This window comes from Camelina sativa, chromosome 9 (assembly GCF_000633955.1).
Source record: "Camelina sativa cultivar DH55 chromosome 9, Cs, whole genome shotgun sequence".
Taxonomy (NCBI): Eukaryota; Viridiplantae; Streptophyta; class Magnoliopsida; order Brassicales; family Brassicaceae; genus Camelina; species Camelina sativa.
The window spans coordinates 25,779,644-25,806,782 of NC_025693.1; the positions used below are offsets into that span (position 1 = coordinate 25,779,644).

At 33.6% G+C, this 27,139-nt stretch overlaps 7 protein-coding genes and 1 pseudogene across 11 annotated transcripts in view; 2 read left to right on the plus strand and 6 right to left on the minus strand.

The window, feature by feature from the left end:
* LOC104712267 (eukaryotic translation initiation factor 3 subunit C) overlaps positions 1-2,221 on the minus strand; it is a 4,269-nt gene extending 2,048 nt beyond the window's left edge. Inside the window, exons 1-3 of one of the 3 annotated variants that reach the window (XM_019229348.1) lie at positions 2,101-2,221; positions 1,799-1,842; positions 530-1,715 (exon numbers count right to left, since the gene is read on the minus strand). In XM_019229348.1, coding sequence (XP_019084893.1) covers positions 530-1,715; positions 1,799-1,819 — 1,207 coding nt within the window. In that variant the 5' untranslated portion in view covers positions 1,820-1,842; positions 2,101-2,221. Of the gene's footprint in view, positions 1-10; positions 1,716-1,798; positions 1,843-2,100 lie in introns of all 3 variants that reach the window. The other 2 variants (XM_019229349.1, XM_019229347.1) reach the window with 2 other exon arrangements.
* LOC104712268 (probable sodium/metabolite cotransporter BASS4, chloroplastic) lies at positions 7,970-12,610 on the minus strand. The gene is made up of 14 exons (XM_010429124.2): positions 12,287-12,610; positions 12,013-12,106; positions 11,622-11,729; positions 11,415-11,482; positions 11,075-11,153; positions 10,552-10,610; positions 10,388-10,456; positions 9,994-10,107; positions 9,554-9,575; positions 9,243-9,310; positions 8,846-8,931; positions 8,636-8,759; positions 8,466-8,567; positions 7,970-8,378 (listed from the first exon to the last, which is right to left on the minus strand). Exons 1-14 carry the CDS (start codon positions 12,446-12,448, stop codon positions 8,301-8,303), a joined length of 1,233 nt encoding a protein of 410 aa, XP_010427426.1. The 5' UTR covers positions 12,449-12,610; the 3' UTR covers positions 7,970-8,300.
* LOC104715702 lies at positions 12,787-13,597 on the minus strand (annotated as a pseudogene).
* On the plus strand, positions 18,006-19,068 carry LOC104712270. The gene is made up of 3 exons (XM_010429127.1): positions 18,006-18,069; positions 18,224-18,421; positions 18,542-19,068. Exons 1-3 carry the CDS (start codon positions 18,042-18,044, stop codon positions 18,916-18,918), a joined length of 603 nt encoding a protein of 200 aa, XP_010427429.1. The 5' UTR covers positions 18,006-18,041; the 3' UTR covers positions 18,919-19,068.
* Positions 19,040-20,205, minus strand: LOC104712269 (BTB/POZ domain-containing protein At3g56230-like). 2 transcript variants are annotated; one of them, XM_019230211.1, is made up of 3 exons: positions 20,058-20,205; positions 19,473-19,673; positions 19,040-19,356 (listed from the first exon to the last, which is right to left on the minus strand). In XM_019230211.1, the coding sequence occupies exons 2-3, from the start codon at positions 19,653-19,655 to the stop codon at positions 19,063-19,065; spliced, it is 477 nt and encodes a 158-aa protein (XP_019085756.1). In that variant the 5' UTR covers positions 19,656-19,673; positions 20,058-20,205; the 3' UTR covers positions 19,040-19,062. The 2 variants fall into 2 exon arrangements, with proteins under 2 accessions (XP_019085756.1, XP_010427428.1); XM_010429126.1 differs by lacking the exon at positions 20,058-20,205 and having other exon boundaries at positions 19,473-19,991.
* LOC104712271 (copper transport protein CCH) lies at positions 21,173-22,499 on the minus strand. Of its 2 annotated transcripts, none has more exons than XM_010429129.2 (3): positions 22,275-22,499; positions 21,730-21,805; positions 21,173-21,610 (listed from the first exon to the last, which is right to left on the minus strand). In XM_010429129.2, exons 1-3 carry the CDS (start codon positions 22,281-22,283, stop codon positions 21,456-21,458), a joined length of 240 nt encoding a protein of 79 aa, XP_010427431.1. In that variant the 5' UTR covers positions 22,284-22,499; the 3' UTR covers positions 21,173-21,455. The 2 variants fall into 2 exon arrangements, with proteins under 2 accessions (XP_010427431.1, XP_010427430.1); XM_010429128.2 differs by having other exon boundaries at positions 21,173-21,611; positions 21,722-21,805; positions 22,275-22,498.
* Positions 25,147-26,031, plus strand: LOC104712273 (BTB/POZ domain-containing protein At3g56230-like). The gene is made up of 2 exons (XM_010429131.2): positions 25,147-25,598; positions 25,715-26,031. The coding sequence occupies exons 1-2, from the start codon at positions 25,416-25,418 to the stop codon at positions 26,006-26,008; spliced, it is 477 nt and encodes a 158-aa protein (XP_010427433.1). The 5' UTR covers positions 25,147-25,415; the 3' UTR covers positions 26,009-26,031.
* LOC104712272 lies at positions 26,003-27,127 on the minus strand. Its single transcript, XM_010429130.2, has 3 exons — positions 26,968-27,127; positions 26,650-26,847; positions 26,003-26,529 (listed from the first exon to the last, which is right to left on the minus strand). The coding sequence occupies exons 1-3, from the start codon at positions 26,993-26,995 to the stop codon at positions 26,153-26,155; spliced, it is 603 nt and encodes a 200-aa protein (XP_010427432.1). The 5' UTR covers positions 26,996-27,127; the 3' UTR covers positions 26,003-26,152.

Consider the following 27,139-nt stretch of genomic DNA (forward strand, 5'->3'; position numbering starts at 1 on the left):
TGCGAGACACCTTGGGCAAGCAACTCCCTTACTCTTTGACCAGAGTACAGCTCAGAGAGGCAGCTATGGGACTCAGTGATCATTCCAACCCGGAAGGCGCAAAGACCAAGCTGCGCCATGGTCCTGTTAAAGAGAATCTGTGTTGAGATGTCCATGTGCTGAACATTGTCTTGCAGATGACTCATCAGCAACAGGTCTCTAGCAGTCACAAAGTTGTCCATTAAAGCATGGTGATTGATATCACATAGCATTGCACGCGCTTTGGTCCGCTCATCTCCATTTCTGTAGATAAGGGACACAAGAACGTCCATCATAGCTCGGCTGCTCTCTGGGAAGGTAGGCTTACGAGGAACAACCTCCGGAACAACAATGAATGAAGTAGTAGGCCCACTTTCCTCGGCCTCCTCAGCTTCTTCTTCTTCTTCCACCAACTCAGCCAATTTCCTCATAGCATCATAAACTTCCTGGGGCTTGTAATATATAGACTCAACTCGTCTTAAGGCTACCTTTGCAGCAGCTTTTAAATCACCCATCCGCTCGAAATAGTCCTGGATGTTCTGAGCAAGGGCCAAGAACATGGGCTCATCCCTCAGTCTCTCAACATACTCACGGGTGTGAGGATCAATGCATTGCAAACTCTTGAAAAACTCAGTGTCAATCCTCTCCAAGAATGCAACCAAGTTTCCCCAGACCCGAATTTTTCCATCAAAATCTGCTGGCTTTGAAGTTTCATTCTCATCAGGTTCAATTGTGTCATCCACAACAATGTTATTGTACTTGACAAGAATGTCCAGTATGGTGAGCATGTTAAGCACGCATTTCTTCCAGACATTGATAGGCATGTGCCCACTGAGACCTGGATTCACATCAAACTGTGCTGAAATAACGCTAAACAAGATTTCAAGCTTCTGCGCAGGAGTCTTGGCAATCTTTGTCAAGTGTGTAAGCTGATCAACTAGCTCAAATCGAGCAGTGCCTTTTTTCCCACGAGCAGCCACAATTTCCTTGAACTTCTTGTTGACCCAGTCCCAAGTAATTTCTTTTGGATCTTTGTTGATCAGCTTCTCCATAAGCCTATCTTTCCTGCTCAGCATCTTCTCCCAGGTGAGATTATCAGTAGGTTCCTCAATCTCCCCTTCAGACCCAGGGTCATCGTTAGGATCATCCTCAGAATCAGGGTCAGTCTCATCATCCTCTGTATCCTCGTCCTCATCAGGCTCTTTCTCATCCTCAACTTCTGGAGACTCGCGGTATTTGTTGATATCGTCTTCGTACAGCTTGTTGTTCTTCTTCAATTTCTGTTTCATCGAGTTCAAAGCCTTGGAGTTACTAGTGCTCATCTTCTTCTTTGCTTCCTTGTTGGCCAAAGCTTCATTCAAGAAATCCTCCAACATCACAAGGGACTTGATATACAAGGTGGGAGCCTTGACAGCCTCTGTAATCCTCATAACCTTCTCAAGCTGTTTGTTGATCTTATCAAAGCAATCTTGGAGGGTGCACCAATCATTGATCCTCATAGCATTCTTCATCTGGTCAACGGTGTTGGTCATCTCCTCAAAACGTTTATCTTTAGCAGGCTTAACCACACGCTTGGTATCAACATCATCATCAGACTCACTGCCACTTTGAAGGTAACGGCTATCGACACCACCGTTATCCTGAACTTCCGGAACCTCGTCTTCAATATCACTCTCATCTTCACTATCACTTCCACCCTATGAACATTAACAAAAAACTCATTAAGAAACCGAAGCAAGTAAAGAGAGTTTACAAATCAAAGAGGTCTAACGAAGGAAACCTGAGTGAAAAAACGAGACATCTTCTTTAGCTGGAAAGGTTAACCTGATACACCAAAATAGTAACCAATTTCAATAGTGAAACAGATGATAAATCCATTCAGTAACCAATCTGAATAGTGAAACCGGTGATAAATACAGCCAGATTATACATATATGAAAGCGTAAACAAAATCAAATCAATTCCAAAAACCTTGTCCATAATCAGATGATTTTGAACGACCTAATCGTATCACAGATACAGATACTACACCGAAATCGAACCGAAAATTTTGTCCAGCGAGATGAGGAATAATGAAATTACCTGATTGAGACGATGGAGATGGAGATTTGCGAAGGGAGATGCTTGAGGAGGAGGGCTCACGAATCTAAGAAAGAAAGAAAAATGCTGTGGAGAAGAAAGTGTGTAGCCGTCCAAGGCGATAAAAAGAGAGATCAAAATATATAGTTAGGGTTTCGTCATTTACTCATTTAACCGGATTCGATTTGATTCTATTTCCTAAACCGAAACTGAAAATAACCGACTTAAAATTTCTCCAGATCGGATTTTATTTACAAACCGACTTACTCGAACCAAGACTACTTGAAATAGTGATAGTTAAACCAATGAAATAACCGATTTCTCTAATCCTTCCCAATTCTCTAATCGTAAAATATTTGATGTTAAAAAAAAAAAGTTTTTATCACAACGATCGAAACTTTGGCTGTACCAATAAAAAAAAAAAAATCCCTATATTAGTAAAAAGAAGTACAACTTCTACTTATACATAAACTAGTCTACCACTGTCACTTACATTAGAAAACAATATAATTAAGGGTAGATTAGTCTTTAAACATGTGTTGGGTCGGGTTTAATTTTTTTAATTACCCGAGATTTATCAATCGGATATATGAGATGATGTGTTTGAGATGTACACCCCGAAATTAGAGTATTGGACCTATTGGTCTATTGGATACCGATTCAAACGGGTATGGTTTTTTTTTTTTTTTTTTTTTTTTTTTNTTTTCAAACATTTGCTTTCATTCCATTAAAGAAGATAACAAATACGGAACAAGGAGGATTCTGAGAATCCATTGTTTAAAACAAACTTGAAATGGGTATTCCCCAATGCCAAAATAACAAAGCAGCAAAGATAAATAAGGTAGATAAGGTTAATCGACAATTGATTCCTGAGAGCTTTGAGCCAAAAGCTATGAAGCATATTGGTACATGTGAGGTCAAGGATTGTCGATACTTCTTCCATGATGGATGAAGAGATTGCCACTGTCGTAATAACATGACGAAGTAGCGTTGAGTAAAGGGGCAAAGCTGTGATTCTCGCCGGCATGAGAAGAGCTACAGAGTGTAGAGCTTTGACAAGGGTTCGAGCAGGGATCGAGATGCTCTGATGCTTGAGGTGGTTCACTAGTTTCGCCGAGACATGAGACCTGGTCGACAAACCATAGCCATAGACAATGCTCGGACGAATTGGAATCGGGAACCAAATACCACACAAACTCAAACAATAAGGTTCATAAATCAAAGCCTTAAGGAATACTTCTACCAGGGTTTTCAGAAGATGGAAGTTCCGCCATAGTAACAACAGTGAATTACTTCTCCGATGGAATCCATAGGCATCGTAATCTTGATCACACCGTCGACTAGGTTTTAACTTCGACAATTTAGATATGAGGTCGTACCTGGGCTTTAACGGATTTGGAATTGAGGCACACTTATTGGGCTTAATTAGTTGGGGCCTTAATGGGCCAAAAACTGATTGAGGGTCCACTAAGGGAAACCCTAATCGATCTTTGGCTATCAACAGAGAGAGACCAAGGCGGCTGGCCGGAGAGGGTTGAAAGTTTTGCCTTGAACACGGGCTCATCGGAAGTACACGATGCATCAATAGTTTGGTATGAGTTTGGTCCGATGTTACGGCGGGGAGGCAAGAAGACTTACTCGTTTTAGATTGTTTAGCAGTTGCCCCCAGAAGAAGATCGCCTTGCGCCGTCGACGTCTCCCCTGAGCATGGCGCATCTACTGGTCCAAGAGAGATGCCTCCTGCCAGTAACGAAGCCCAGGGTGAGGGTTCTTCAGGGGTGAAGTGAAGTACAGATCGAGAAAAATTTCAGATCTAAAAGGAGATCGGATTTTTGTAACTCGCTGACTTGCAGATGCTTCTGTTCTTGTGGTGCGGATAAAAGTTGAGAGAGGGAGTTCACCGGAAAAACCACCTCTGTCCTTTGCTTGATAAACAGCCGTCAGGGTAAAAAGAGTTCAAAAGAGCTTGAAAAGCTTGGACAAAAGGGGAAAAAAATGGGGAAAAACTTAAACAGAGAGAAAAAAGGAGCAGGATCTTGAAGCATAAAGACAAATCGGTTAAGTTTTCCCGACGCCGGTGAGCCGAAGCTCCACCGGCGCCGAGAGTGTTTAAGGCAATAGCTTCCTCGATAACGTCGCCTGAGAGAAAAAATAGGAGGCCTGGATCCAAACGGGTATGGTTATAACCACTAACGAGGATATAATTTAGCATTTACTATTGTTTACAAAAATTGTTTGGCGAGAAAGCTATATTTTTTTAAACAAGAATTACAAAATTTAAAATTTTAGAAAAAAACATTTATATAAAGATATCTCAATCTTTATAAAATATTTTAATTATTAAATCATACAGTATTGTTAGCGATTTTATTGATTCCATATTGGAAATCTAAATATTTGCTATCCTTAAGTGATTGTAACAAAGAAACTATATGGTAAGGATGTAGTTACCTAATAAATGTGATAATTTTAACAATATACAGTTATATTTATAACAATTAAGGAAATAAGAGATTGCTATGTGAAAATAGAAAAAACAATTTTATTGTTTTATTTTTAAAAAATCTTTAATATAACAAATCTCAAAAATGCATAAAAGAAAATCTAACACCATTTTAGTATTTAACAAAAAAATATATATCGTTAATAAAATATTCTTTGTATTTTCGAAAATATTATAAATATTTTTAAAATTTATACTTTTTAAGCATGTGCAAATATTCTAATAAATTCTCTATTTAAATAGTAATAAATTCAAAATGAAAATAAAAATTAATATTTACATTCATAAGGAAACCATAATAAAATCTGTTTACTTGAAAATCATATGAATTCTCAAAATATATTTTATAATAAATGCTTACCAAAATAAATTAAATAAATAAATAATTGATTCTTGACTATATTTTAGGAAAAAAAAAAAAATTAAGTATATTTTTTTGCATTATCAACTTAATTCGAACATTACTTAACTCTATAAACACTTCTTTTATTCACAAGCCCAATTCATCTCATTCTTATTTTAAATAAAATGAATCATTTACATCTTTAAATTATCTCTTTCTCATTTTTTTTTTATCAAGTTTTTTATCTATATCATATTAGAATTTATCAGCTGTGTACAAAGCAAACTGTTTCTCTTGAAGACTAGATTAGGACCCGTGCTAGAGCACGGGTTGAAATTTCTTTTATTTATATTATAATTTTAGAATAAAATATGATTCTAAAGATCATGATTAATGCTAGATTAGGACCTTAAAAACTTTTAAAATCAATCATATAAATTATATTTTATTCGAAAATTATAATATAAATAAAATGAATTTTAACCCGTGCTCTAACACGGTCCTAATCTAGCATTAATGTTTAATTTTTAATTTCTGAATACGATCCCGAAGATCACGAATAATCTTGTTAAATTAGCTTGTTAAATTAGCGAGATTTGATTATTTTTTATGATTCAGAGTATATTTTTATCCCTTTAATAATTTTTTTATTGATGTGGTTTATCAATAAAATATGTGGAAAATAAAATGGTAATATTATGATTCTAGATATTTGGAACCATATATGTGATCTTCCGAAATAAAGTTTGAAATATCCATGAACTATCAATTTGGAATAACCCGTTTAAGATTTTATCTTACAATTAAGATTTTATTTGTTACAATTAATATATGGATTAATTTATAATATATGTATAACCTATTTGTAACCATTTATTAAAATTATAAAGTCTACCAAAACAATGTTGTGTACTTCCCTTTTATTATAAAGAGGATAATATGACTTTTTAATCGACTAAACTAAATTCAGACCCACACATACGTGCGGGGTTGATTTTAAAAACTAAATTTACTAACATATTTATAATTTATTACGTACATGCGGATTATGTTTGTAAACATATTTTTAATAAATGTTATTAACATTCATAATCCAAACTTTTTTTTATCAGTATCTGATTTATTTTTAATTCGGTTTAGACAAAAAAATGATCAAATTTGTTTTTGTTATCAGTAAAAACAATTATATTAAAAAATAGTAACAGAAAGATGGTATGTCTAATTTAGGACATAAAATCCATCATGTCCTGTATATGTCTCATAACTATGGTTGATTTTTTTTTTATCTATTATAGAACATAGTTTAATGTTTTTTCTTTTTCTTTTGAATATTTTTTTGACATTTTTGTGTTAGATAAATTGAAAAATATGTTACATAATATATTGGAAGCATTAATTTATTTTAATTCTAACATGATCCTGGATTTTGATTTTTGAAAATTTTTAATCTCATCTTATTCCTCCTTCCATCCCGTTTCCGTCCCATTATTCTTTTCTCATTTCCTCAAAATCATGTTCCTACATATTTAGCACACAAACACATAATAGTTTGATTCAATACAAAATAAAGTATTTGATGAAGAAAAATAATTTCTTTGAAACATTCAGTTAATAGAATCACACATATATGCCGTGTCAGTTAACATTCTTTTATCTCTTGTTTTGTACATGCTTATGCTAGATAAGCTGAAGAAAAAAAAACATATTTAAAATACTGTTGTTTTACTTTAGTTGTAACATGTTTTCGGATCCGCACATTTATGCATTGATAAAATGATAAGTTATAAGTAGTCTCAAACGTATGTATATCTTAATTCAGTATCCAAGATTTAAACATAATGTATATATGTAATACATATGTTTGAAATCATAATATAAAATCATAAATATTGTTTACAGATATCTCACAATATATAACCAAATTATATTTTTATACATATATACAATTTTGTATTTAATTGCTCGATTTTAATAGATACCGATTTAAATTATTTCTATAAACATTTAGATGATTTTGTATATTAGGTAACATCATAATTTCTTGTTTCCGGATATATCTCAAAATATAAAATCAAATTAAATAAGTTTACATATATACAATTTCGAAATTAATTGCCCAAATTAAACATATACATAAATATCAAAATTATTGTTTCCTTAAATTGTTTACGCAAAACTACTTACCTTTTTTGAATTTTATTGCAGAGATGCTTGTTTCGATTCTGTTTGGATACGGGAGTATGAAAAACAGCTCTGAACAGTTAATACATGATCCGAACAGAATTAATTCAGGGCATATAGGATCCGTGCATTTTTATTATCAAATTTACTTTAATGTCCCTTTTGTATTGTATGCTTTTTAATTTATTCAGGATCATTTTATGTCATATATTTCAGGATTTATTTTGCCTAAATAATGCTTCCTTTTTAATAGTATAGATTACATTTGGGCCACTCGTGGTACCATATATATACTATTAGTAATTATAGTAGTGCCGAGACTTTGTTTGTTTATATCTACTATTACTACTATTAATCTGACTCCGGATAAATTAAACATGATCCAAATTAATTACACCCGGGTCAGAGAAGGATCCTGCGATTTTTACATTCCAAATTTACTTCTATGTCCTTCTTATCTTCTATACTTTTTAATTTATACAGGGTCATTTTATGTCATATATTCTAATGTTTCATTTTTGACTTGAAATAGTGCTTCCCTTTTAATAGTATAGATAAGTTATAAATCATATTATTATTTCTCATAGTGTTGCATGTCATATTTATAAATGCACACTTATACAGTAATGAACTTATAATAGTACTTCTAGAACCAAAAGTAGTAAAATGAATTACATATCGATTGATATTCCCTCTTGCTGTCTATAATTCCTCTATTTCGTTTGTTTTTAATGTATAAATTTTATTATATTACTAACTACTCACTTTTATTTTTGTGTACTATATTATAGAAAATTATTGCAAAAATATATGTTTCACGGAAAAACACAGTAAAATTATATAAAAACAGTTTAACTATCTAATCTATATTATCTATCGCATAAATTTTAAAATATTCCTCCGCGCCACAGCGCGGTCCGATTCTAGTAAGTTTTTACAAGATGTTTTTTTACATAGGTTCTTTCAGAAATCATACAAATATGGAATCAGCAAACACTTCAACTTTGGCTGTACCAATAAAACTCAGACCGAAACCGAATCACTCAGAGAGATCATTAGACTAAGCTTTGGTGGTTCGATGGTTTCACAATTTCCAGTCTTGCTGCTAAGTAACATTTGAATGTGTTTAGGATGTCAACCTTCTCTCCACAGCATTGCTTTCTATTTCTCTGTCTCTCAGGCTGTCTTTACATCAGTCGAAGTATCTTTACCTCTCCGGAGCCATAAGTTGACAAGAATTGAATCAATCATGATCTACACATTCCAGAAATATCTGTCAATACTAATAATAAAATATGCACACGAGTATATATACTATAATGGGTACAACTTGTATGTAACCTGGTTCAGGTGTGCAGCTACACAAGGAAGAACCAATAGCCCTGTCTCACCAAATACACCTCCCAATTGCTCCACTACCGCCACCATTACAGGTAGTGTTTTCTATGACACGAGAAAACAATTTCCACATTAAGAGATCAAAGTGCTAAAGGGCTAACTTTGTTATTTACCTGGCTTGCAACGAGCAAGACTGCAGTGGCATTTTCCTTGGAGTTCTTCTTACTACCTCCTGAAAGACCTGAGAGGATGCGGATCGAAACAGCATTGAATGCTAGTAGAGAAAGATGCAGCAATCTGTAGGAAACATACGGATCTTCTTTCAATACGTGTTCCAGATATTTCCATGTGCTTTTCACAAGTTAAAGAAGACAAATGCATACATCCCAATACCAACGGCGGCAAGAAAAACCTTAGGCTCAACGGATAACAGCAGTGATCTTGACCTGCTAACTTGGATCCATGGTACCTAGAATGGTATCATGAGACAAAAGTAGTATTAAGTTCCCCAAAAAAAACAGGTAAATGCAAAAACAAAGTAAAGCCATTTGAAGTAGCCAGTGAGGAAGCTAATTATAATACAATGGTCTGGTTCTACTTTACAAGTCATAAGCATGACCAAAAACATCAATGCCGTGGAAAGTTGTACTCTTTCAAGCATAATAAATGTCAAAAAGAATCTTAAATCTAGACATAAAAGACAACATTCAGATTCCTGCAACAAAGCGAAACCTCCAAAGGGTTTAGAAACTATGGAAGGCTGAAAATTTCATATCTTACCATACTGAGGCAGATTGCGTTGATTTTTGAAAAGAGACCACGGTTATTGTCAACAAAGTTTGCAAAACCTGAATCAAACATTGTGACAAGAGATTCTATATAGTCAGAAAGTTGGCAGCAATAAGTAGACAGAGTAATTATAAAAAGAATTATTCTGGTTCACTGTCACCACAAGGCGTCTGCTCTAAAACTATCTAGGTGGTTTATGTTATACTAGGGTATCATACTTGAAAAGATAAGAGATGATAACCATGGTTTTATAGATTCAATTACTTTCACCAGAAAGGAAAAACATAATAAATGATACTCACCTTTGAATGATTCTCGAATAACCTATACCAGATAGAAACCAAAAATGTCAAAAGCCTGACATTAGTTGACGTGTGCAAAATGTTATGTGTTAGAATTTCATGCAACAATACTGTTTGTGAAATTTTCATAGAAACATTAGTGAATGTAGCCAATCACATCAGAGATGTTCTTAATGAAAGATAAGTCATATAGTTTATCGATAAGATAAAAACTAAGCAGAAACGAATAAAGTGTACTAGCCCTCACATAAACCAGACCTGCAAGCACATGACAGGAAAAACAATGTAAATAAACAACCGAAGCTTTCTTCTTTTCCATATGAGTAACGCAAAAGAAGCTATTAAACTTCCCAATAAAACAGTCCTATAGCTATTTCCAACAACAGTCAGTGAACATAAAGCTTTCACAATTGCAAGAACAAACAGAAAGATTCTCTCACCTTGCCAATGATTAAAGGAATTAACAGAGTAACTACAAGACTTCTGAAAAGTTGCTCAGTAGGAAAAGTAACACCTACTCCCCCAGCTATGTATCTTGATACCCAAAATGGAATCTGATAAGAGGTCAACCATGTTAACTTCAGTGGTAGAAGACGCAATACTCATTACATTTTTTACAAAGACTTTGAATCCTATTCATAGATAAAGAGTTTCCCAAGCAAATATTTTGAATCCTACTCATAGTACAAGATCATATACAGATATACTATTTTGAATCCTACTCATAGTACAAGATCATATACAGATATACTATTTTGAAAGAATTTGCTTAGCAGAAATCTAAAATACAGATAACTGCATGATCAACACTAATATACAACAGGGTCGACTTACACTTAAAATTCCTAATAAGTTGGATGCCACAGTCACCGCAAGAGCAAGAGCAGCATTGCCACCAGCAAGCTGAATTGGCAATTTGATAAGTCAGTGGAGAACGCAAGAAAACAAATTATACACAAAAATATTGATTAGACATAGACATATATCAACTTAAGTACGTGAGTAAGGGCAACACCACTTGACAAGGTGGTTGGCATACAGCAAAATATAGCCAGCCCTGTAAATAGCATGAGGACATAAACAAGTTTTAGACTCATCAACTACTATTGAACGACATTAAAAAGGGCTGGAAATTGACGAATGAAGTCTTCAAGAGAAAAGACTGTAGAGCATTAACTAATCAAGTTTCTTCTGTATTATGCAATCAATATGCATTTCCTGCCCGTTACTCTTAAACCTAAATTGGATAAACGCAATGAGTTTGGCAAGAATAAAAGAAAACATGAAGGTGAAACTGTTGAATATAAGATCACAAAGGCAATGAGATTTAGCGGTCAACCGCTTGATCACCTATGTTTGCTTACCATATCATAAATAAGTTTGTAAGTATAATAATTTATTAAACCGGTGACAGTGTCACTAAAACTATAGATGCACTGTAAATTAATGGAAGTCAGTATAATATAAACAGCAATGAGCTTAGGAAAAAACATGATCGTTTCAAGAAATAGACAGAGTAACCTGTAACAAGTTCCGGAGGTTGGAGTTGGACCAGCATAATTAGCCGTGAGAAGGATGGAGTGAGTAACAAAATAGAGATCTGAAAGAAGAAGAATAGTTTGTGATTTGCAGTATAACTAACAGAAATTAGAAAGGAAAGGCATTACAGAAAATGTTGTTATCAAACATGACTGAATGGAAAGTATACTGGGGCAAAAGGGTTTCTATTCATTTCACTGTCTTAGTAGTTTCGTAAAAGCAGAAACTAATTTGTCATGAACTTGAAGAATATAGCAAAAGACATCTAAACTAAAGAGAAGGGGAACCATTCAGAGAACGTAAAAACGAGACAAGAACATACTAGTCCGAAGACTCCAAGAGGCCATCCTTTAACAGCAGCACCAATCGCTTCAGTACGTAAAGTCAACCCTGCTCCACAATACATAGAAAGAGTACACCAATGAATTAGCTAATAGCTATTCGACAGAAACAAAGTGATTGCTTCCATCACCCTTTTACATAAAAGGAAGAAGACCAAAGCAATTGTACACTTATGCTATAGAATCACCTGATATAATAAATATCCCACATGTACTGATCTTAGTGAAAGAGTATTTGTCGGCAAGACAGCCTAGAGTTGGATTTGCAAAGCCCAGCCCCACTCCACTAACAAGAGCTGCAAACAAATAACCAACAAAGCACAAACATCGAACTGAGATGTCAAAAGTAACAGAGTGAGGCATCAGTACATAAATGAATTCGAAAAGACGTTTCTATGCTTCCATTCTACTTATCAAGAAGGATATGGCTACGTCTACATAGGTCACTTAATGGAAAACTGAATTTTGATGCAGTCAATCTTCTTATCAAACTTCAAAAGATCTAACCTAAACTTTCATCTCAAGAATCGTTTGGGCAAATTGATTGGAAAAATGGCAAAGAGCAGAGTGTAATGTTACCAAGAGGCAAGAAGTTATCTGAAGCAAAACTCAGCAATTGCTTCCCAAAATGTAATCTTTTAGCTGAAGCTGAAGTGCCTCCATCACCACCAAGCTGTGACCAAGACAAAAAAAAAGACTCCAACGAGTCAAAACAAAGTTCTTCTCCACATTCACAATACAGTTTGATCATTTACATAAAAATCCGATTCATTCTCTACACGAATTTGGAATCGCAACCATGACTCACAAAAACCAGAGAACGCATAAAAATCGAAGGGACAGAGACAGAGACCTTGTCGGAAGGTAGGCATGCTCTAATGGATCTGGGAATCCATCGTCTGCCACAGGGCTCTAGATAGCGACGGAAGACGACGGAGCGGCTCCCCGGAGACGTTGGTTCACGGAGACATAAAAAGGGGTTTTGGATTGAACCCAGGATACTAGCTATCGCCATGAGATTAGTCAGAATTCGAATCAAAAGTGAGCACAAGAATGAAAGATTAAATTTTTTTTGGATGCTTAGTTCTGCATTACTCAGCTCTCAGCTTAAACAACAACTCCGGCTTATCGGAACCACTTCATTCCACTACCACTGGGCTAGTGGCCAGTACTGTTATTTATTTATTTTATTTATTCGTAACTTAAAATATAATAAAATCATTTTCAGTTTTGAACCAATCACAAATGAGTTTTGTCTTTTCAGCTCCTCAACCATTATTGGTCTAAATAAGACAAGAACTTAATAATGATCAAGAGAGAAGAATTTTAGTAATTGAGAGCGAGATCCCAGTAGTGGGCAACACCAGCATCCGTGAAAACTTTCGTGGCAGCAGATTCATTCAAGCAGTACTCTTGTACATGAAACCTATGAAAACTCTGTTTCTCAACACTTCCTTGCCAAACCAACCAACCAACACTTGTCTCCACCATTTATTGATTTGCTTTTACCCTCAACTACAATAACACTCACTCCCTCCGTCATCACACTACTACACCCTGTTAATATGTTCTGTTTTGCATTCTTCTCCACTTTGAATATTGTTTTGGGATGCGACAGCTTCTTGTTGATCTTGTACACCGACACAATCGTCTCAACTGTTGCTGGATCACCAAAAAGCTTCCTTTCTTTCTTCTCACGTTTCTCTGCAGGAGTTAGCTTTCCTCGCAGTGTTCCTGTCAATGTGAGCCTGTTCACGCTCGGCATGTGCTGTGCGGATCTCTTTCTCAAGCTTCGTTGGGTCTTGGGTTGCTTCACACGCAAGAACCTTCATTAGGATTCTCAATTTCACCTTTGGTTTTGGTGGTTCAAGCAACCCTAGTCTAATCATCTCCTGTTTCTTCTTTTCTTTTTCCACACGCCTCAGGGTTCGCAGCTGGGGAGGTGGAGAGGCTGCCAGCAACCCAAGAAGGTTCTTGCGTCTGAAGATCAGATTGTTTCCTGGTCTATATTTCAAGATTTCCGCTAAGCAGATTGTTACAAAATAGCATATGATCTTGAATTATGAGTACTTGAGTAGGATTCAAAGTCTTCTGTTAAAAATGGAATGAGCATTGCGTCTTCTACCACTGAAGTTAACATGGTTGACCTCTTAAAATATTCCATTTTTGGGTATCAAGATACATACATAGCTGGGGGAGTAGTAGGTGTTTCTTTTCCGACTGAGCAACTGTGCAGAACTCTTGTAGTTACTCTGTTAATTCCTTTAATCGTTGGCAAGGTGAGAGAACCTTTCTTTTTTTTCTTTTTAAAACTTGTTGCATCTCGCTTAACAAATCCATAGTGTGTGAAAAAAAAATATTTCAAGACTGATTTTTTAAGGGAACTAGGTATCAGTCCACCCAATGTGTGGTTGCATGCATAATAGTTTTTATTATGTTTCTGAATATTTATAAAAACAATATTTTGTTCTTTTTCTATTAACAATAATAACATAATCAATTAATAGATTTTAAGATTGTATTCTAGTAAAATTGTATCAAACAAAATTATCAAAAAAAATTAGTAACTATGTGTAAAAATATTAAGTATAAATATTCCTCATTTCAAAGTTTAAAAGAACATAAATAGAAGCTATATATATAAATAAATATAGCTAACAAAAATAAAAAAATATGAAAATTTAACCAAAGACATTTTATCTTGAAAGATAAATAAATAATGAAATTTATAATAATTATGGGTAGGAGTTACATTTGAGTTAAATGTAGAATTACACATGACATTAAATGTGAGTTAAATAGAAATAAATTTTTTAATTTGTTTTGTTTTTTCTATGAAAAGAATACCAAGTAGCCCAATGAAATTTTAAACTTACACATGATTTGGTTTTTTGTTGATATAAACTCATACATAAAAACCAAAAATTCATATTATTTTGTAAGTGACAAACTAAATTAGTTTTTTTATAACATCATATGAACTTCAATCTAAAGATTTTTTAAAATCTCAAGAAAATTTCTATCTTTTTGGGTTTTTTTTTTAATTTTCACTCATCAATTTATATTATAGTGCTAGATTTCATACTGATAGTTTCATCTTAGAGAGTTTAATTAGATGGTATTTTTAAAAAATTATATTCTTTTTCTATATTACACTTCATTAAAATTTAAGTGCTATAAGAGAATAGAGAATTAGACATGGATCTTTTCAACCTCATGATCTTGTGGGATGAATACAGTAGAAAAATATTTAAAATGGATTACTTATAAGATTATAATCTAAAATATACAATGAAGATAAACCTTTTAAAACATCTAAAACAATGTAATATATATATATATATATATATATATATGACAAACTCCAAAAATATAGAATTAAGCTTTTACAATGAGATTTGAATTGATTTCTTAAACAACAACAACAACAACAACAACAACAACAAACACACACAAAAAAAAAAAGATTTGAGATATAGTTGAAGAGGATGAGAGAATGAGAGAATGAAAGAATGAGAGAATGACCATATTATTATTATGGTCATCAAAATATTATTATGGTCATTATTATAACCAAAATATTATTATGTTTTCTTACATATTAGAATACATATGTATTTAAATCAAAACAATATAAGAAAACAAAGAATAAAAGAAGAAGTGCATAAGACAAAGAAACAATAAAATTCAAAACAATGTAAAATATATAGTAAACAAAAAATATAATCAAACTCTTAATTAGGATTTCAACCTATGCAAGAATATTATAAAAAACAAAAAAAAATATTTAGGATTTGAGATATGGTCGAAGAGGATGTGAGAAATGTTATTTATAGGATAAAAAATGATGGAAATTACATTTCATAATTAAATTAGAAGAGTTACAACTATAATTAATAGTGTGTTTAAATGAAAATGAATGGAGGAAAAAAAGTCAATTCACAATTTATGTAATTTCAGTTTCAATTTAGTAGTAAATAATGAATTTAAAGTATGCATTAATGTATATGATTAAATGTGTTGTTTAACTAAAAATAAATATTAATTTTAAATAGACCAATAAAGAGAGAGTGAAACCTTACTTTTATATATATGATTTTAATAGTGGTTTTGTGATCAAGGGTACTTTATACAAAAATACAAAAATGCTAAACTAAAAAAAAAGTTTTCAAAAGCTCTCAATAGTGTGTTATACAAAATGTTAAACTTTCCAAGAACATACTTCGCATTCTAAAATTATACAAAAACTAAAACTTTAACATTTTTTCTAAAAGATAATTAAAACACACGAATAAATTAAACCTGCCAAACCTCCCCCATAGTTATGCCATCCCAAACCTCCCCTCTAGATATGCCACCTCCTGTTTCAGGGGCCCATGGAAGAGCACAACAAGCACTATTCTTCAGTACTGCTGAAGTCGCACCATCATATGCCACGAAAATGGCAAATCCAGCATTCCTCAAAGCAGCGACATCAGCAGCAAGGCGATCATCGTTTGAGATTAGAAGTAGTGGGCTGGTGGTCTTCGGGTGTAGGCCCAATTAAAAAGCTGCTTACTAATTCTCACATCAACAAAATCACGATGGGAAGAAATTTTGGTGCGAGAAATAATGAGGACCATTAAAAAAATAATATACACAAATCATTCAAAGTAAAAATATTAAATTAATTACTTACTCTTTTTTTTTCGGGGCTATAATATTTAATCTGATTATCATGAATGAGTAAGTAATTAATGAATGAATGATTCATTAATGAATGAATGAATGAATGATAATCAGACAAATTAATTAATTAATTAATTAATTAATGAAAAAGAGTAAATAATTAATGAATGAATGAGTAAGTAAGTAAACCATGTCTGATTATCATTCATTCAATCTGATTACTTATCATTCAATCTGATTAATCTGATTACACAAATCAATCTGATTACATTAAAAATATTAAATATACACAAATCATTCATTCTGATTACTTATCCATGTCAAGAAGTTCAAAACCTCCCTGGATAAGGAGGTTTTAATATTCTTCAAATAATCAGATTGATTGACATCCATGGGAAAGGGGAGAGAGCGCATATCCCAAATCATCTACACCAAAATAAATAAATAAAATATATATATATATATATATAGTTTGCAAATAAAAATAATACTGATGTAGATTTAAGTTAATAAAGTGAGATAATTACTTTGACAGGATGAGGAAGAGGGTTTAAAATTAATTCTCGAACGGGCGGAGAGGGAGGGGTAACCACAGGTCGAGGTGGTGTTAGTTAGAAAACGTGAAAAACAAAAAGTAAAATTAATCATAAACTTGTTTAAAAAAAAATTATAAAATTATAATAATAAACACTAAAAAAACACTCACATATTCTTTCGATGACTAAATAATGCCAATTTATAGTATACCGTGAATCTGGTTCGATATGCCTGTAAGACATAGAATCCTGTCTTGCAAAACAAAGTTGTAATCTCCATCATTCGAGATTAGAAGTAGGGCTGGTGGTCTCCCGGTGTAGGCCCAATTAATTTTTTTTTGCACAACCTTTGTGCACATGATTAAAAATTTTATGGAAGATTCGAATTCTATTTGATATTGTGGATCCATAATATATGGGGTGAACATATGTTTTGCTTAATTAAAATTGAGAAAATGGGACTATAATAAACAATTAATCTACGTCCACCACTATATCGGACATAGCCGCATATATTGAGTCGGTGAATGATTCATCTGCACATTATAATGTCAATGTGAAAGTCTTTGCTTCTTAACAAAGGCATATATATATATATATATATATATATATATATATATATATATATATATATGTTTGTGATACAATAAAACAATCTTGATCTTCTCATTACGTATATGTGAGACAGTTAGATCATTTGTGGAAGTAGTAAATTTCTAACCTTATAAAAAAAACGTTAGGTTTTTTATTTTATTTTTGTGTGTGTGGGATGGGAGATGTACAATGATGATGTTCAAATTTATTTGGATTGTCTCTCGTTTAGCCTTTGTGTTTTATCTAGCTTAACTATTTGAATGTGCTTAGACTTTAATTTGTGCTTGTGAATACATTGGAGAGGCATTTGAAGAACAAGAACGAACTTCCAAAGCTTTTAGAGCTTAGGGGCCGGTTAGAATTATTATCTAGTCCAAATACATAGTTTATAATATATAGTTTTCGAGTCAACTTACAAGAAATCTGTCGAGCGAAGAGCAAAATACAAAAACTGAAGGATAAAATGCCGTGGGCCGCGGCTAGTTGGCGTTTCTTTCTGTATGACTCAATGTTTTTATATGATAAATTAAATCATTTTATGTCCTTGCATTTTTATTTATAAGAAGAAAATTTAGACGGCTTTAGCCTATATGTTTAATTACTTTATTATCTAAAAAAAAAAATCATTTCTTTGTAAAAAAAAGCCATATATAAGATTGGGCCTTAAGTGGCCTAAACATTGAATTTACATTTATTGGGCCTTAAGTGGCGTAAACATTGAATTTATTTGGGTGGGAGGGCTACTCATTAAAAACCCTGAACCTGAATTGAGGGCTACCCTAGAAGCCTCTCTCGTCTTGCATCCGCGCCATGTCTTCCTTGGCCAGCAAATTTGCCGGTAAGTTACGTCTCTCTCTCATCTCTGTAGTATTAAACTAGGTGGATCTTGTTGTACTCTGTAGTATTAAAATAGGTGGATCTTGTACGTATACACGGCTTTTTTTCTTCTGAATCTGTTTTTTTTGTTTCTTCCCGTAAAACCAACCTCTCAGAAGCTGAGATAGGAGTGTTCTGGGATCTTGATGATTGCCCAATCCCTAGTGATCAAACACCTGCTTCCATCTATGCTAATATCAAATTAGCTCTGAAGAATATTGGCTACAATGGTAGGATTACCATGTACGCTTATTCTCTTGGAGAGCAGAAGAATGAAGACTTTGAATCAATTAATATCAAGCTTATCGAGCGAGGTTTCTATTATTAACCCGTTGTTTAATCTTTCAACTAATTCCAGCCAGATTCTATTATTAACCCCGTTGTTTATCTTTCAATTAATTCTCTCTTTTCTTTTTTTTCAATTAATTTTTCAGATTCTAGCAGATCAAAGATGAAAGTGATGTTCAAAGATGTTTATATGTGGGGTATCCTTCACAGAGATGAACCAACAAATCTGATGGTGATCTCGGACATCTCAGAACAGGTCAACATTGTTGAAGCTCTTGAACATTTGAGCCAGAAGGAGAATAATATTCTCTTGGCCTCTCCTCAGAACCTGTCCGAAGAAGTAATTCCTGGAAGCTCGGTTTGGCTCTGGGCCCTGCTATCAACTGGAGGTAGCCCTATCAACAATCAGCTTGGACAGGTTGCTACCCCTTCTCCATCTTGTCTTTCTTGTGCTAAGAGAAGACAGAAACGTCAGCTCAAACGTCAGCTCAAGAAGCGTAAGCTCAGCAACCCTGAGCACTAGTCATTTGGATAGAGCTGTAGTTTATCTAATTTTCTTTTGGGATGTTTGTTTAATTGTTATTGCACGGTTGCTACCATTCGTATGGATATTTTCTTTTGTAAGAAATGCTTTGGTCTCCAAATATTAACAAATAATTGGACTTCGCTAGAACTGTCCATAGCAGAAAGCTACACATATATGCCCTAATCGGAATCTTAGCTTGTTTAACTCTATCAGCGTTAGATTCGTGTGCCTTGTGCTAATTGATAGTAATTCACATGTTTTACTCTCTTGATGTTTTGGAGGGCCATCATCGCCCGCTTTTAGAAGAATGTCAGCATGAAGCTGTTCTTTGAAACCCGTAACAAAGCTGCTCAAAAAGACTATCCTTTTCTTCTGTTCTTCTTCGGTTTCTTTCATGTTTTTCATCCATTTAATTACCTTCTCTAATGGTTGTGGCTGGAATCGAACGAATATTTAATAGAAAACTCACATAAAGTCGATAAATTGATGTATTTTGATTTTGATATATAATCAAAAATTGAAATCTTTACAAACATATATAAGGAGCTTACCTCACAAGAAAACAAAGGAGAAGAAGATAGAGATGAGCCATCCTTGACGGTGGACTCTTGGGTCGAGTTGTCATGATCTTCTTTCGAGCCCTCAAGCTTCTTGAGCAGCGCGATTGTGGTTTTAGCCCCTTCGTAGCACGATCCACGTATTGTGTTCCTTGGTGGTCTTAAAATAGTTGGCATTGTGGTGCAGATTGAGCAATCCACTGAATTTTCTTAGTTTGTAGTTTTTTCGTCTCTCTTTTCTTTAACTCGCAATTTTTTTGAAGTAAACTTGAGAATATGAAGAAGATCAATAGAGGAAGATGATGGAGGAGGAGCAGTTTCTTGCTTCGAACGCAAGTTGTTAAAAGTATTGTTCAAGAGTTGTTGTTGGTTAGAGATGGTTACGTTCTTGAAAACATTTTTTTAATATAGTTTTCGTTAATAATCAACTCGAACATGATTGTTTCCGGAAAGAGTTGTTGAGCATAATTTAACAAACAAAACAACGCAAATGAAATGATTTAAGTCATGAAGGAATCTTTTGGGGGCATGCAGTTGTATTGTATGGTTGGAACTTGGAACCTTCATGGGATATTATANTGATCGATGTGTTAAACGTACATAATTAGTAAAATTAACTTATGAACAATTGATTAGAGAGGACATATAAGAATATAGAGATTTGAGATACTATGGATAGCTTCAAAAGCTAAAAGACGTAAAAAGTTGGGAACAAAAAAAAGAAAAGAAAAAGACTTGCCAACCTTTGAACAGCAAATATGTATAGTGTAAGCACGTCGCACCATTCATCGAAATGATATATACGTATATGTATCTATACTTAACTTTAATTGACTTTATTATTTAAAAAAAAAATAATTAATTCATATCTTTGTAAGACGAAGTATTCCACCAAATATAGATATTATCTAGATTAGTATTTCGATAATGAAGAACGATAAAAGGTTTGCAAAAAAGACTTGAGGTTGTTTTTTAATCACATGCATGATCAAAGATATATACTTAAATCAAAATCGTCAAGTTTTTTTTTCTTTGAATAAAATCGTCAAGTTTTGCGTTTCCGTTACATATAGAAGTTTTTAGACCTAATCAGATTCACATATATTTTATTTTATTTTAAGCTAGGAAACTAATTTTTGACAACCTAATCACAATATCAGTAAGAAATGTAACATTTAAATGGTTAACATCGAATGAGCCGGAAAACAAAACGATTCAACAGAAGTGGTACAGTGATATGAATGGATCGGTATACCATAATATCTCTATCATTTTCCGAGAGCGATACCACTATAAATCTATTTGTGTGTGTTACACTATTTCTTGCCAAAAACAATATAGTTTATATAAAATCATATGCAATATGTTTATTTGTCCTTGGCTTTGGGCTTTACATAGTACCAAGAGAGAGTGAGTTTTACACCAAACTTAATGCCCAACTTCTTACAAAAATATATTAATCGACCGGAAACCAACTTTTGCTTGTCTTTCACAAAAAAAGGAAAACAACTTTTGCTTGGGGATTCCTAATTCTTCAGGCCGGCTCTCATTTTTTTGTAATATATTCAGACTGGTGACTAATGGATTAAGTTTTATAATAAGTAAAATTTGAGAATTTCACAGTATTTGATTAGTTATTTTCTTTTGGCCGAATTAGTTAATTACTTTAAAGTTTAAACACGGAAAACTTATAATAAAAGAAAGTCGGACTAACATCTTCTTATCAAAGGTTGAAAAAGTTGTACATAAAAATATTAGGTCTTTAGAGAAAGCAGCTTTTACAAGAACACACACAAACAGAAGATAAAGAAGCGTCGTAAAGGTAGATTAGCCTTCTTTTTTCATCTTTAGTATACTTAAACTTGCGATGGCTTAGTCTCGGCTTCTGCCACTTTTGATTCAACATCAACCTTAGCCTCAGTCTTACTCTCAGCCTCGGTTTTAGTCTCAGTCACAGCCTCGGCCTTTGGCTCAGCCTCAGCTTTTGGGTTTTGGCTCAACCTCAGCCTCCACCGGCCAGAAAGAAGTCTTCTTTCCGGTCTTTGAAACTGTTTGGAAAACTGCTTCAGGCTCAACATTACCTTTCACTGTTACCTTTTGCTCCTTGATATCAATGTCAAATGACTCAACCCCCTGAAATAAACTCTGGAGTCAACAACTTACTAGGCATATATATAAACGAAGGATTAATTTATAAAAATGATCTGAAACAAAAATTGAACAAAAAAAAAAGATTAGCATACATGCAAACCTTCCATTTTGCCCAAGACTCTATTGACGGCACCAACGCAGCCTTGGCATGACATACCAACTTTGAGGACAACGGTCTGCATTTATGAGACGATTTGATCCGACAATGTTAGAACCATATATATGTACTAGTTACCGGACCAGTCCGGTCCAAAGATATCAACAGCTAATTTTATCACACTAATGAACAATTATCGTTTGCGTTCAAGCTTAATTATCACCTTTTTAACCAATATTTTTAAATGACGCTAGCTAGGACATTCTAAATACAGCTGATAGAACCTAGACCAATCAATTAATCTCATACTTTTTTTTCCTTTTGTGCAATTTTATAATTGTCATATTAACCGGATGCTTAAAACCGATTAATCGACCAATAACACCGCCCTGAATCTGGAGCAATTGTTAGCATATTTTGGAAATAAATACACACACACACACACAAACCAAATCATTCTCTCTAAAAGAAAACATTGTTCCAACGTTTTATGGTCAAGAAACAGACGTAAACCCAAGAAACGGAGAAGAAAGTAATAAAAAAATTACCTGAGCCATGGCTAGAATGAGATGAAACGAAACGAATAAGCTTTGAGAAGGATGATCCGGATTAGAGAATGAGATGTTTGTTTGTTGAATGAAATGAAATGGTGTCGTGTTGGTTATTTATAGTAACGCAAAAGCAAAAAAAGAAAGATTCGGAGGAGTTAGCGTAAAGGAAACGAGAGCATTGTGAATTAGTGCATTTACCATATTCCCAATAGAATATAAAAGGTTTAGGAAGGTTTGTTATACCTGATGTGGAAAAAAAGCTGACCTAACTTTAAAAAACCCACTAACTGAAAGTACAAGTACAAAAGAATTTTAGATGAGGTTTTCTTGTACTACACATGTTTTGTTTGCAGTACCAAGTACTTAAAAAAAATTTCCTCTTTATATGGGGTTATTCAATGTTTACTTTTATTAGATTAGTATATTTGACTATGAACTTATATAAAACTATTTTTATACTGATTTTTTTATTTGTTAATCATTCAAGAGTATCATGTAAAATTCAAAGTCCTACTCGAGTAAGAGTGTAAGACTCAATTAATTAATATGGTTTCTTATAAGGATCCCCAGACATGTTTTTGTCTCTTGGGTGGCTGTGAGACATAATACTGTTATGGTTGAAAATTTGAAATATAATGATAAGTTTTTCCATTGTGCCTTCCTATGCGACACCCATGAAAACACATATGACATATCAGCATTATCTTCTAACAATGTGTTTAGCTATGAAATATGGCACTCGTTCAGCAATCTTCTAACAATGTGTGGATTTGTACTCGTTCAGCAATCTTCTACCAAACCGATATATGAATTTTTACTCATTTGGTTACGATCGCAATCTTCGTGTTCCAACACAACTCTCATCATATGACTTGAAATTCAAGATTCTTAATTTATATTCCATCAAGCAGCAAAACAACACAACACAACGCGATACTACATTCCTCATAATATCAAAACCGTTGGGCGTTGGCCTCAATCCTCAATCGTTATTGAATTTACTTGCATAATGCATATCATATGATGCTAAATTATGCTTTGTCTACTTGGCTTCAAAGATCACATCACCTAAAGTTGCAATTCCTTTGTAGATTGGTCAACAACACGCAAGAGTCTTTTGATCCATTGATTTAAAATCTGCCCCAACTTTTTTATATATCTTTTATAATTCTCATAATGTGTTTATCATCTTAACACCTCAAAAAGCTTTAAAAGAGAGAAATGATACGATGCAAAAGATACCTAAAATATGGACTGTATTGCTCTTCTACTCTCCTCCCACTTTTAAAAAACAACTATCCTCTTCTGTCCCATTTTTCTTTTAAATTTTAATTTCATCCTTTTAAAAAAAACATAAATTCTTATATTATCCTTACAAAAAAAAAGTTTTTAATAGAAAATAATTTGTTGATCCTTACACTTCATAAAGTTTTCAAAAAGGTAGGAAATTAATCATTACTATCATTACTATAATACGATCCAAAAAAAACAATAAGGGCCCAAATGACACTTTCCCAATTTGGGCTTTTCTTAAATCAATTCCCTCAAATTAAGCTCTCTCAATCGATCGAACCTTCTTCAGAACTCTTCTTCTCCTTTTCGACCTCTCTACCTTCCCGCCAACAACGAGTGTAGAATCTTCTCCCCCACAAGACCTCTCAGATGAATATTCCGACGCGAGGATTGCACTTTAATATACTCTACCATTAATACCGTTTCAATCCTGGTCTCTGTGTATTAGCCAATGAAAATTTTTCTCTTTTTAAAGTTAATAAAACTCATATAATTATTTTTGCTACGAACCAAACCGACAAATTTTGTAATTCAAGTTACAACATGTTTGTAGATAAACAATTTCTATTATTTAAAAATATTAAATTACAATTTGTTACAATTAGTCAATTGCTACAAAATATTTAGTCTATAAGTTTGTAGTAAATTAGCTACAAATTTAAGCTGTATCTTTTTGTAATTGTTTTCTTACATAAACTTACAAATTTGCCACAAAATAACTTATCTAAAAATTTGTGACTATTTTGTAACTTTGTGTAGGTAATATTTGTTATAAATAATTTTGTAGCAATTTTTTGTAACCCTATGATCAGTTTTTACTATAAGAACTTCTATGTATGTAACGGAAACGCAAAACTTGACTATTTTTCTTCTAATATATATATATTTTTTTTTACGATTTTGATTTAAGTATATATCTTTGATCATGCATGTGATTAAAAAACAACACAAGTCTTTTTGCGTACCTTTTATCGTTCTTCATTATCGAAATACTAATCTAGATAATATCTATATTTGGGGAAAAACTTCGTCTTACAAAGAAATGAATTAATTATTATTATTTTTTTTAAATAAAGTCAATTAATGTTAAGTATAGATACAATATTCGTATATATCATGTCGATGAATGGTGCGACGTGCTTACACTATACAGATTTGCTGTTGAAAGGTTGGCAAGTCCTTTTCTTTTTTCTTTTGCTCCCAACTTTTTAGTCTTTTAGCTTTTGAAGCTATCCATAGTATCTCAAATCTGTATATTCTTATGTCCTCTCTAATCAATTGTTCATGAGTTAATTTTACTAATTATGTACGTTTAACACATCGATCATGTACATGCTACAGTCAGCATATAATAGATCAATCACTAAATAATAGATCAATCCGATAATTATTATTTAGTGATTTATCTTAGTAGATCATTATCCATATCAATTATTAATAAATATATAATATCACATGAAGGTTCCAAGTTCCAACCATACAATACAACTGCATGCCCTCAAAAGATTCCTTCATGACTTAAATCATTTCATTTGCGTTGTTTCGTTTGTTAAATTATGCTCAACAACTCTTTCCGGAAACAATCATGTTCGAGTTGATTATTAACGAAAACTATATTAAAAAAATGTTTTCAAGAACGTAACCATCTCTAACCAACAACAACTCTTGAACAATACTTTTAACAACTTGCGTTCGAAGCAAGAAACTGCTCCTCCTCCATCATCTTCCTCTATTGATCTTCTTCATATTCTCAAGTTTACTTCAAAAAAATTGCGAGTTAAAGAAAAGAGAGACGAAAAAACTACAAACTAAGAAAATTCAGTGGATTGCTCAATCTGCACCACAATGCCAACTATTTTAAGACCACCAAGGAACACAATACGTGGATCGTGCTACGAAGGGGCTAAAACCACAATCGCGCTGCTCAAGAAGCTTGAGGGCTCGAAAGAAGATCATGACAACTCGACCCAAGAGTCCACCGTCAAGGATGGCTCATCTCTATCTTCTTCTCCTTTGTTTTCTTGTGAGGTAAGCTCCTTATATATGTTTGTAAAGATTTCAATTTTTGATTATATATCAAAATCAAAATACATCAATTTATCGACTTTATGTGAGTTTTCTATTAAATATTCGTTCGATTCCAGCCACAACCATTAGAGAAGGTAATTAAATGGATGAAAAACATGAAAGAAACCGAAGAAGAACAGAAGAAAAGGATAGTCTTTTTGAGCAGCTTTGTTACGGGTTTCAAAGAACAGCTTCATGCTGACATTCTTCTAAAAGCGGGCGATGATGGCCCTCCAAAACATCAAGAGAGTAAAACATGTGAATTACTATCAATTAGCACAAGGCACACGAATCTAACGCTGATAGAGTTAAACAAGCTAAGATTCCGATTAGGGCATATATGTGTAGCTTTCTGCTATGGACAGTTCTAGCGAAGTCCAATTATTTGTTAATATTTGGAGACCAAAGCATTTCTTACAAAAGAAAATATCCATACGAATGGTAGCAACCGTGCAATAACAATTAAACAAACATCCCAAAAGAAAATTAGATAAACTACAGCTCTATCCAAATGACTAGTGCTCAGGGTTGCTGAGCTTACGCTTCTTGAGCTGACGTTTGAGCTGACGTTTCTGTCTTCTCTTAGCACAAGAAAGACAAGATGGAGAAGGGGTAGCAACCTGTCCAAGCTGATTGTTGATAGGGCTACCTCCAGTTGATAGCAGGGCCCAGAGCCAAACCGAGCTTCCAGGAATTACTTCTTCGGACAGGTTCTGAGGAGAGGCCAAGAGAATATTATTCTCCTTCTGGCTCAAATGTTCAAGAGCTTCAACAATGTTGACCTGTTCTGAGATGTCCGAGATCACCATCAGATTTGTTGGTTCATCTCTGTGAAGGATACCCCACATATAAACATCTTTGAACATCACTTTCATCTTTGATCTGCTAGAATCTGAAAAATTAATTGAAAAAAAAGAAAAGAGAGAATTAATTGAAAGATAAACAACGGGGTTAATAATAGAATCTGGCTGGAATTAGTTGAAAGATTAAACAACGGGTTAATAATAGAAACCTCGCTCGATAAGCTTGATATTAATTGATTCAAAGTCTTCATTCTTCTGCTCTCCAAGAGAATAAGCGTACATGGTAATCCTACCATTGTAGCCAATATTCTTCAGAGCTAATTTGATATTAGCATAGATGGAAGCAGGTGTTTGATCACTAGGGATTGGGCAATCATCAAGATCCCAGAACACTCCTATCTCAGCTTCTGAGAGGTTGGTTTTACGGGAAGAAACAAAAAAAACAGATTCAGAAGAAAAAAAGCCGTGTATACGTACAAGATCCACCTATTTTAATACTACAGAGATGAGAGAGAGACATAACTTACCAGAAAACTTGCTGGCCAAGGAAGACATGGGTTCGTCGTCGGAGGGAATGTGGCTGCGCGTATGCAAGACGAGAAAGCTTCTAGGGTAGCCCTCTATTCAGGTGCGAGGGTTATAATAATAGAAAAACCCTGAACCTGAGTCCAATTTCGTATCAACGGCCCAATAATAGAA